Below are 12005 nucleotides of genomic sequence, written 5' to 3'. Positions count from 1 at the left end.
GTTGGCGTTGGGTTTGTTTTTTACTCTTATCCCCCGGCGCTCGCTGTGTGAAGCAAATCCCTTGGAGGTGGGGGAGAAGTGGCTTCCGTGACAGCGGAGGGAGGAGGGAAATAAAATAAAATAAAACAAACCAAAATAAAAAGAGAGAAGAGCCAAGAAAGCACTTGCTTCTCATCATCTCTCAGGGAGAAACGCCAACTCTGTTCTTCTTATGACCCTCTGCTGCAAGGAGCAAAGGGAAAGAAGGCACTGGGGTAGACCTCCTAACAAAGCAGGGTTCACGCTGCCCGGACCCCATCGCTACCCCGTTTAGCTGCAGGCTGCGGGAGGTGCGAGGAGGGTAGGGAAGGTTGCCAGGGGGAACCCAGGCAAAGCCAAAACGAAGCTCCACCAAAAGCAAGGAGCAGAAATGAAAGTTTCGAAATAGCATCCAAACAACCGCAAAGGACCGGACCAAAGAGAGCTCTCCGCGTCGCATCAGCCCTCGATGGTGCATTCCAGGGGCTGCATCAGGGATGTGAACGTCCCCAGCCCGCTGCATGGAGAGGGGTAAAGACACAGAAAATCCTTGTTATTTATTTATTTATTGGAAGCAATGTATGGGTGACACCCAGAAGGCATCTGAGCCCTGAAAAAAAAAAACCAAACACCTCTGGACCCAAACGAGAACAAGAAGAATGAGACAGCAGCCTTGACCCCTGCACTGAGAGGAAGGTGAGCAGAAAGAAAGAAAATACAGAAAAGCCATGCAAGCACCAAACCTGTAGATTACTGCAGCTCCTTTTTGCTTCACTGAGGACAGATATTTTACTGACAGCCATGCAGCATAAAGGCATCATGCTGATTGTGTTCTTGGAATATTTTATTTCTGGCCATGGGGAAGCAGGTAAGCAAAATAAATCAATATTGCCATTCATGAAACAATTTATCCTAAGTTTAGCAAGGGGAAAGGGGATAGAAATCAGGTCTGTTTGTTAAAAAAAAAGTATGTCAACATCTTTATGTTAGATTGCATTTTTATAAGGAATCTGGGTTAGTCAATATATACAAATGTTTCTTATTCCCTGCAATTCACAGCTTTATAGCTCAGCCTCCTCCCAAAGACTTATAATAGGATGTACAGTTTCATACATCCTTAAAAGAAAGAAGTGTATTATTTTTGTGAATGAAAGAAAAGTAAGAGAAAGAAAGAGGTAGATGAATTGAGTTATGCTGGATATTTGTTTCGAGGGTGAAACGCTGCCTTCCTAGGAAGGACAAGAGTGAAATGACAACATCCTTGGACAGCATCACTGTAGAAATTTGAATTGTTCTGTTAACTTCATTTTGCATTATTAAAAGACAGAGACGCTGTTTAGGAATTACTATTTATCCAAGACAGTCCATTCATTCAGTGTATTCCCTGACTTAACAGTTAACATGCAGTGGACAAGATTAAATTAGCATTAGAGAGAAAATGGATTAGGCAAGAAAGAGAAGTTGATCAGTTGTGTGTGTATATGTGGGTGTACAAATAAGCATATATAGGAATGATACAGCTGTAATGGTATTTACATAGGGTCCTAAACATACCTGGATTATGATGGAGACAAATTCCTTAAGGGAAAGGAAGCAAAGCATTAGATTGTTTTCCTCTTGCTGTGGTTTAATACATCTTTAAGTTTAAAAGGGATGAATTATGTAGATCAGGTCAGAAAAACCAACATTGTATATCATACAGCCATGCATTGATAAAACAACAATACATCCTTGGTTACTTTTCCTTTGAGATACTGGCTTGGGATCTCTCTTTCTGTACAGGAAAGTATACCAGTGGTTTAAATTTCACCTGCGTGCTCAGAGTATTAGGACAGGAACAACACTCTACATGCAGTGATTTGAAAGCGACCAAAGTGTTCAGCTACCCTGCAAGCTCCAGTAAAGTCAAAGGCAGATCAGGTGGCTTCAGCTCAGATTATTCCCCAGCTAGAACCTTTTTGATAACCTAGACATCAGATTTCCATAACTGCAAGAGTTATTTTCTTAAAAACTGAAAACAGCTCATGAATTTACAATCCTGTCATTATCCAGTGGCTCATTTGGGAGAAAGGCTGGCTATCACAACCTTACAGGGAATGAGTGGAGGGAGGACATGGTACCTTAGTCCTCTTAGTGTCTTATCTTGGGCATTCACTAGTTTCCCAGGCTAGGACTCTCCCTGTAGGATACATATGCTGATAAATAGCACAGAAAGGTTACAGAGATGTCTTGTAAAGTTGCTGATACTGTTGCGGAAAGCAGCCTGTTACAAACTCACCTAAATTTGCTCTGCATCCAATTCACAAAGTGAAAATGAATCTTCAAGGAAATGCAGCCCACAGCTGACTGCTTGGAAAGTGAATTTGAGGGGAGGGAGTGTGTTCTGCATGGAGCTAAACACACTTAGAATAATGGTGAAGGACATAGTGAATAACAGAAAAATAATTGGATAATGAAGGTGATGACGCTAAGGATTCAATATCACTTTAAATAAATATACGTTGCTTGGTCAAAAGGTTGCACAAACCATCAGCCTGTAAAAGCACAAGGGTTACCTGTTCATTTTTAATTCCTTTTTTTTTTTTTTTAGAAGCAATATAAAAATCTTGAATTAACCTTGAATCTTTACAGGTCCTGTTGCAGGCAGGGTCAGTACTGCTCAGACTAAGGTTAGTTCAGACAGTGTTTAGCCACTCTGTGTAAAATGATTTGGAAGTCTCAGCCTTTTCTTGAGCAGAGAGGTGTACAGGGAAGTATGGTTTTGACATACTTTATTAGCCTACACAGTAAACTCCCTTTTCAGCCCTATAGTTGGTCCCTCCTGGTCAGAAGTGAAACAAATTGATTGGGCAGTTGTGTGGGGGTACATGAAGTACAATATTTGTGGGGAGTACAATATTTGCCTTCTGCCATCTCTGTGCAGAGAGGACAGTCTGGGTTGTCAAGATTGGCTCCTTAGATCTTTAAATATAATGCCAAGGGGGGGAAAAAAAAAAAAAATAGTGGTTAGGTTGGAGTAGTCACCTAGGTTTTATATTGCAAGATGTGACACTTGGGTGATCCTTCCCCTAGTCTTATGCAGGTGGAGGGCGTTATTCCCCTCAAATAAACTCTGCAGTGGTCTGAAAACTCTTGCATATTGGGACAGTTAACGGGACTGACAACAGTTTGGGCTCTTGCTTCAGCCCTGGCCGGCCCAGACCTCCCAGGGTAGTAGCACCCCCGGGGAGCAGTGCCTGGGCCAGCTCTCCTCCTGATGGCAGCCCTCCAAAAGGGGGCGTGGTATGGTTAAAAATGGCCATTTCTAGCACCAAGCTTAAAATCAATTGCAGGACCTGATTATCAGCAGGGTTTGGTTTCCTCTGGTCTGGGGTTATTCAGCTCATCTGCAAAGGAAGCTGTAGGTGTTGGAGCGCACCCTTGTTCCAGGAGGGATGCGGGCAGGCAGACTGCAACTGGCCACAAAGGAAGAGAGCCCAGACCTGGGATCTTACTCTTCTGTCCATGCCTCAGGTCATGGAGGCAGCTTGGTTTCGTAGCATATTCAGAACTTCACCTCTTGGGTATTTATGAAGGCTGGCTCATTAGCTCCAGTTATCAGGGCTATTTTAGTGCAGAAATACATCAGGCTACTCATAAATGGATGAAGACTTGTCAAACTTATTGCATGTCGGCCCCATATAAACCAAAGGATTGTATAGCACTTCTGTTGTAACCAGCATTAAGGGGTAAAGTTCTAGGTCTGATTAATAAAAAACTTGCGCAACTCAAGTCCCCAGGGTGGTTAGTTTTAAAAGAACATTTAAAAGTTTTTGGTTGTTAAGAAAAAAGTTAAACAGATCTAGAACAAGTGAAATCCAGGTTGAACATACATGCTGAAGCTGCTCCATCAAAAACATAGCAGAAGATGCCCAAAGGTTTCAGTATTTACATGTTGCTCAGAACTGTGAAATTTGCTCTCCTGTCTCACTGTAGGACACTTGAACACACAAAATCGTAAGTTTGCATATGGAAAAGAAATAAAAATTCCAATTCAAATCACTCAGAAAATATTAGGCATCTTTCCAGTCACATTAGCAGGCTTTGACTGAATTGCCACATGACCTTTCTTCTGTCGGGTCCCCAATGGAGGGTGAAAAAAAAACGAAAAAAAAATTGAACCTGTTTTTAGTTAACGTCTACAATGTTCTGTTGCATTACAAGGCTCTGAAATAAGAGATCTCTGTTTGAAATGGTGTCCCAGGAATATCAATAGTATGACCTCCCTTGAACTGTATGATTTCCTAATCATCAGATAACACCATTGTTATAACATGTGCCGGGCATGTGCCATTGACCTGCCACTTTGTGACACAGCTCTGAGGGACCAGAAAACAAACAAATAAATTAATCATACCATTTATGGAGCCAAGTCATCCTCCATGGAGTAAAAGCTAATCAACTTCATAATAACATGCAGTGCCCATGCACAATCAAACTGTTTAGTTCTTTATGAATTATTCAATGAGTCCTCCTGGCAGTTGGGGTAAGCTGTTTGTTCGCTTGGCTGCTGTTTCCCTTCTGCAGCGGTCCCCCCTTGCTGTCCAGATTCAACATTTCATGTTGTTTCCACAGAATCAGTGAGTGATGGATAGGCTACGCTATCCTTGTGGCCAAGCAATGTTCTGCCAGTTGATTTCTTTAAATGCAAAGCTTTTAATCGACTGCAGATTTTGTTTTCCAATCTCCCTCCTTCTCTCAAACTCCCTTCTGCTAATTTGCACTTTGTTCTTCTCCCATTTTCCTAATGACACAGCAGTTCAGACAGGAACTGTTTATTGATGTTGCTGCATTAGCAGGCAGAGCAGATAAACCTTCTTGTGACTGTTGTTCATGAGAACAACCATGTTTTTCTTCCTATTCCAGGTTCAGATAAAAACAGCTGAAAAACTCAATACAAGACTAATAGCCCATTTATGGAAAATATAAAAAGCAGCCATTCCCTTTAAAAAATGTTTCCTTTTTTACTTTCTCACATTCTTGTCTGCAAAGCTTCCCCTATATAACTCCCTAAATTTAGAACTCCATTTCCTCTATGAAAGCTTCAGTGGTGTGATCCATCAATAGAGATGGACTTTCTTTTCATTACATGGTATATTTATCCATAATCCAATAGCATTTGTAACATAGACCCATTCTTAACCAAAACTAAGTAACCTGACTCTTAGTCAGAGCTAATGCTTGTTCAAAGCTCAGTTGTAAGACAGTCCCACTTAAATTCTCTGGAGGCAAAGATGACACCTTTCTGCAGCACTGAGCAAAATCAGTTAATATCCAATCTACTTTAAACAGAAATTGCTGTGCTTTCCATATTTCCAGTAATTTTTACCAAATAGCTTGGACATGAACATGAACCTAAATGCCACTTCCAAAGACATTCTTGAGGCATGCAGTTGTAGCTCATTATATTTTTGCTGACCTGCAAGGATAGATTTATCTTTATTTCAAGAATTCTGCATGACTCAGTGAAATTCACCCTCCAGAGCAGACAACAATTTGGAATTTCAGATGCTCTGCAAAAAGGAGGAAGCTCTAAAGAACTTTTGTGGAAACCCGAGTCCTTTCTCAGAACAAAAAGACTCGGACAAATTGCAAGGAACGTCCCAGATAAAATCTCTGAAGCTCCTGGTGTTCCCCTGTAGCTGTATTAGACTCAGATGGAATAAGAAGTTCATAATCAGAAAGAAAATACATTGAAATGGTCACCAAGCAGTCAGGATGCTGTGAGGGCTCAGTGGAGGATCTCCAGTAGTGCTAAGAATCACCTGCTCGGGAGCAAAGAACAGAACTGATAGACCCAAACATCCCTATCTTCTCTCCTTTCCGCTCCAGCTGACTTTACAACTCCTCCTCTCTCATGAAAATTCATCTCTGTGCTGGCACAGGGACTGGTGGTGGGACTGAGGAGGGGCAGCTTTCACTCCTTCGATGTGAGGACTATTAGGTGCACATGTAATTCAGGCACTGCTGCCCTCTAAGGTCTGCCAGTCTCCTAGGACTTCACTGGGATACTAAAAAAAATCTTGGCCAGCCCATTCCAGCCACTGGTGGAAGACAACCTCCACCAGGAGGAAACCTAGTGTGTCCCCAGACACCCCCTCTTTCCTTGAGGCTGCTGCTTACAACGCCTGTAAGGCAAACACACATTAAGTCCAAGTTCCTTTGAAGGTGGCTTCCACCTGTTTCTTAGAGTAGTCAAGAGCATTTTTGGATGATTTGCTTCCTTGCTATGTGAAGTCTAAGATTACCTTATGCTCTATGTAAGCTAAAATGGCACACACCATTGGTCAATGGGATTCAGTGGACATGCAGCAACTTTGTTTTGTGTCCTGATCCTGGGAAGCAAAATGCATGAGGTGTTTTCCAAAACAATGTCTATCTCTGACCTTTCTTTCTGGCCTGTGCAGAAATGTCACTAAGGAACTAAGGACAGAAGCAACTCAGAGGCAAAACTGTGCATGCTGGACACATTTTTTCACCTTAAACATTCCTTTTGGAAAGAAGGACATCAGTTTCATCCAACTACATTTACGATTTGAGTATTTTTATAAGGCTGAATTAGAGAGTTTTCTTTGACCTAACTTGATTTTAAAACTAATTTTGCCTGAGGAAAGGCTGAATATAAACCGAGTAGAGATTTTAAAATTTGACCTAGAATGTTGAACTAACAGCTGACCTTTGAACTGCTCCTAGATTACCCAGGGTTTACGGTCATCCTATGTTTCATTGGAAGGGTCATTTCCTGTAGGACTTACATCCAGTCATCTGAGTTGTGACCTCTTGGATTAGATTTATGACCTTGCAAGGTCAGTCTTTAACTCCTTCTAGACTGTTAAGTTGCAAAGAGAACACTGTATGTCATTAGAAAAGCAGTTTTCTCCAGTACGGTAATAAGGTTTTGAAATGACCTTTAATTCCAGTGTCACAAGATGCTACTGATTTCCAAACAATATTAAGACTTTGTAGTTATCCCTACCTTTTCTTAATTCAGAAATAAGTAGATATATACATTGAAGATACCAAAAATTTGCCAGTATTTGCAAACTTGGCGAACAGAATATAGTCACCTACCTCCATGTCAAGGTATTTAAACAAAAGAGAGACTTGATTTTCAGCTCTGCTAAGTATTAACAACTCCAGCTGATCTCAATAGGAGCAGTAGAAACTCAACACCCCTCAAAATTATGCCAGTAATGCATAACTATAGAAATAGATGCTTTCTTTTTGTGTTTGTATGTGTAATTAGTGTCTGTAATTTGTTGGGCAGGAATCATCTCTTTTCTTAATGTATCTACAGTGTATAGTACAGTTTGACTTTGCTTTCTGATAACAATGAAAATAAATGCATTGAATAGATTCAGTCCTCAGATACAGAGCTTTACTAGAGTGAAAGTAAGAAAACACAGGATTTCTGTGGTTAAACATAAAATTCAATAGGCCAACACAACTGCATTTTCAACAGAAATCAAAGTTAAGCGCCGTAAGCATGAGTTTTCTAAAGACCTCAGTTTCTGAGTTAGGCACCAAAAAACAAGGACTAGATTTATTGAGAAACTCCCTCCAAACTTTGTGTGAAAAGATGAAGTAGCTCTCCTTAGAAGGAGTCCTCTTGGATGTCAATCCCCAGATGAGGACTCCAAACATTTGCATGGTCACCTGTGTTACAGCCTGAGAACTATCTGAGAAATTCTACTTAGTTGTGTTTCTTTTGCCTGTCTTTCAGATCCCATGAGGCTACGAGCCTTCCGCTGTAATGGCCGTTCTTGCAACCCTCCGGTGGGAAACCTTGCAACAGGGAGGACACCAGTCACTCTCACCACGTGTGGCCAGAACAGTACAGAGCTGTACTGCTTCTACCCAGACCAGAATCTCCTCCATCAGGTCTCCTATGGCTGTGGGCAGCCTCGCTGCACCAAATGCAATGCCAACCAGCCTGATAACTCCCATCTCCCTTCTGACATGACAGATGATTTCTTTGCAAACCCCATCTCCTGGTGGCAGTCTGCCCAAGGGGTACACAGGGAAGAAATCAGACTGGACTTTGAAACAGAATTCTACCTGACCCATGTCATTGCTGTGTTCAAGTCACCTCGCCCAGCTGCGATGGTGTTGGAAAGATCCCAGGACTATGGGCAGACTTGGAGGCCCTACAAGTATTTCTCTGTCAACTGTACAGCGACTTTTGGGCTCCAGGATGATCTCACTGAGGAGGGCTCCATGTGCACTTCCAGGTATTCAGATGCAGTGCCCTGCACCAGAGGAGAGGTAAGCAATAGCTGAGGTTTGGACTAAGTTTAATGTCAAACAGCTGAAGACTAGCTGTAAATTGGAGAGTATGTGCTCAAAGAGATACTGTGCATATAGATTAAGAAAGGTAGCCCATCCCCAAAGGCTTTGGGTTAAGAAAATAAAGGGGAAGAAGAAGAGAAATTATATATCAATAAAAATGAATGGAAATGCTTTAACAAATTTCTTTTATGACAGTTCCACAGGATAGGATTAACATTGCCTAATTTTACATTGCAGATGCTAATAACTGAACTAGAATTCCAACAAGTAGACGTAGGGAAATACACATTTGTACAGTCTGATTTATCCAAACTTTTCCTACTTTAGCATGACATGAACTGCATGGTCTTTCTTTTTCTTCTCCATATAAAAAAAGTCCTAGATGATTGGGTTACTTCTAAATACGTCCTTCCCCTAAGTTTAATGTAACTTTTCTTGCTGGGGGTGACTGCTCTGATTGTATCAAGCCATAGGCTCCAGAAATGAAACCGTTTAGAAACAGGGAGTGGAAGTGAGCAGCCAGATTTCACTATTCAACAGTGGGAAAAGGTCCTCCCTTGGTATGAATATTCTGATGTGCTATTAAACATATGCAGAAGGCTTTCTTTTAAGATAAATGTACAATTGCTCTGATAAATTCCTCTGATAAGAACATTAACAACTGCTTAGTAATCAGATACTTAGTTTAGTTATACTCCTTTTCATTCATCAATCTTGAAACAGTTTAGATGGGAAAGATGGTAAATATCATTGGTATCATTTTATAGAGGAGACATAAAGGCACAAAGGGAGACTACAAGACATTCCTATAGTCACAACAGAGGCTGGAGTCCTTTCACTTCCTTCAAGAAGTCACAATCCTCTTGGTTTCCCTGTCTGGAAGTGATCATGCAGGTTTGGCAGTAATGCTTTGCTGCAAATTAAGCTCAGGTGTGAGGTGAATGGTCCAGATAGGCTTCAAAAAACACAGTGGTTTCAGCAGTGCACTTCAAAATGCACTTGAGCAGAAAGAAACTAGTGTACTATACCTGAGACAGGGAAACAGCAGTAAGGAGACACTGAGTTCATCTTTGCGCAACAGGCTGGGAAACGTCTCTGCATATTAGAAATCTGGAGCAGATCATCTGACTACTAAACTGTCTCATTCCTGGAGTAGTAATTCTGCTGGTCAGTTATCATGATACATTTAAGTCAAATACATCCAAATGTCTTCTGTAGAGAGATTACAACTTGCCACGTCAATACAGAATCTAGGCAACTAATATAATTTTCCACTCTTGTGTGCCTTCCAATCAAAAATCTGGAAGTACTTTGCAAGATCCATTTAATGATCTTCAGCACACATATAAGGGTCCTGTTGCCGTTTCACAGATGGGGAAAGAGCAGCACAGAAAGGTGAAGTGTTTCATGGTAAAACAGGACAATTCTGACTGAGTAAGGAACAGAATACAGGGTCTGAGGCAAATGCCTTGGCCTTAAATGCAAAACAACTCTTCCTTCTCTAGCACAGTATCCCCTGTTGCCCTGCACTGTGTTGGCTTTTGTGCTTACTTAACCTTGGGGAATATCATTAAGACCATGTGTTGCTGCTACAACAAATCTGAGAAGTGGATGGCAGGAAATCAAATAATAAAACATTCATCCAACACAAGCCTTTGTGATTACAAGTGTCAAAATGATTCTGTCAACTTGGGCAGCAACTACATTGAAAAGAATATGTGTATGCTTAATCAATCTACGCTGTGGTAGTAGATGTTAGAAAACAATAGTAATTGTAAGAACAGTCATATATAGTCATGCGAGGTCATACCCTTGCAGATCCCAAATACTTTCATGAACTGTTACATGAATTGAATACATACAGAGGTCACTTCCTCCATGGGATGGAGAACTGAAGCTTTAAAGCAGCGCACAGGAATCTGTATGGCAACTTAACAGAGAACAAGACAAATACTGTTTCACAGCACATTAACCCAAAAGGATTCTGAAGTTCTGGACAGACTTTATAGAGACCTCTTAATCAATCCATGAAATGCCACTATGGCAAGGGTGCAAAAGCATCAGGCTTTTCAGGTCAGCAATATGACACAGCAGATTCTTTTGTCAATGAAAATAAAGGAAGGCAGAGTGTAGTTATTTAAAGTGATACCTGATCAGATTTGCCTGAGTGACACTGCTACTCTTACTACAAGTCTCACAGCAGCTTTGCCCATGCATCTCAGAACTGCAATTTTAAACCTTATTTTAAACATGTCACAAATGTCACCAGGGCATCCCCTCAAGCACTGACTCACAACTGACTTGAAGGAAGCTGACTGAATCCCCACCACTACTTTCTGCAGTGTTCTCTGCTTTTTCACCTCCACTCTGACCTATCCAATTACTGATTCTGGCTAAGCCTTGGATTACTGAGGAGCTCAAATCACAAGCTGACAACATTTCTGAAATGATCAAAACCGTTCCAACTTAAATGCTAATTACTGCTCTGAGATAAATGCCAGTTTTCTCTGCTGAGGGGGTTGAAGTCATTTCCACTGCATGACACTCAGGTTTTTCTTGGGCGTTGTCCTATTCACTTGGAGAAGAGACACAAATTCCTTTTTAACAGGGCACAAAAGGAATCAAAAAAAGAGATGGCTTACTAGAACACTTAGGTTTAAAACCCATGTGGGACACGTCATGAAACAAGATTTCAGGTCAACTGGCTTGAAATTGGCTTCCAGAACTGAGAATGTAGGTGTGAAAGGAGAAGGTGGTAGAGCTGCAGTAACTTACATGCGTCTATAAACTGAGATGCATCTCCCTGAGTCAGCACACTCTGATGGTCCTCCAAGACCACTGAAAGGAACTTTTCCTGGGAGCATGATGGGAAACTTGGCAGAAGAGAAACTTTCAGGAGACTAGAATGGAAGCAAAAGACATTTGGGTGAGTGATGTGACAATGTCACAACAGAACATAATGTATCACTTAAGTTAAGGTGTATCCCTTGTCTCTTGTAGATTGTCCCTTATCTTTCACCTCTGACAGGGTCACACATCTCCATTCCATCTCAGATAAGGTACAGCTGAGACAGAAGGTGTCATGCATTGGGGAACAAGTCCTGTAGAAATGCAAGGAGATGACTTCCTAATGTCTCTTTTGCAGTTCTCTTTTACTCCAGCATTTACTAAATCCGTTACTCCTGTTCAGATACAGAGTACTTCTGCAGCTAGAATCTATCTATCTGAGATCCTGGCAATAAACTTGCTTTATTGATGATTTCTGGTCTAGGAGGCAGAGCAATTTATTCACTGCCAATTGCCAACATAATCATTTACTTCAAATGAAGCACCACAAAATCAACACCTAACTTTCTATGCTTATAAACACTTCTCAGTGAAAATCCTCCACTAGCATGTCTTAAGTCCTGACTGGCCTGTTAAGTACCCTATGTTTTGCCTGTTGACTTCTATCACTATAAGAAATTATATATTAAATGGGAAACAAGTGCTTCTAATCTTTATCCTATTCTTAAGGGAGAACATTCTTAACTATTTGTAAGTGAGAATAGTTACTGCTATGCTCATCAGCTTCAGTACGCAAATCTCCAGCATAACATCATGAACTAAAACCAACCCCACCTTTTTAAGGTCTGTTCATCTACCGTAAGTGCATCTAC

At 41.1% G+C, this 12005-nt stretch overlaps 1 protein-coding gene across 1 annotated transcript in view; it reads left to right on the top strand.

Annotated features, from left to right (window-relative positions):
- The first annotated feature begins 284 nt into the window (after positions 1 to 284).
- Positions 285 to 12005, top strand: part of LOC103903260 (netrin-4) — a 54722-nt gene continuing 43001 nt past the window's right edge. Inside the window, exons 1-2 of the mRNA XM_009284424.1 lie at positions 285 to 886; positions 7781 to 8322. Of these exons, the coding sequence (XP_009282699.1) occupies positions 820 to 886; positions 7781 to 8322 (609 nt within the window). The 5' untranslated portion in view covers positions 285 to 819. The remainder of the gene's footprint in view (positions 887 to 7780; positions 8323 to 12005) is intronic.

This window comes from Aptenodytes forsteri, unplaced genomic scaffold (genome assembly GCF_000699145.1).
Source record: "Aptenodytes forsteri isolate BGI_AS27 unplaced genomic scaffold, ASM69914v1 Scaffold53, whole genome shotgun sequence".
Classification (NCBI taxonomy): Eukaryota; Metazoa; Chordata; class Aves; order Sphenisciformes; family Spheniscidae; genus Aptenodytes; species Aptenodytes forsteri.
This window is presented reverse-complemented; position numbering and strand designations above follow the sequence as displayed.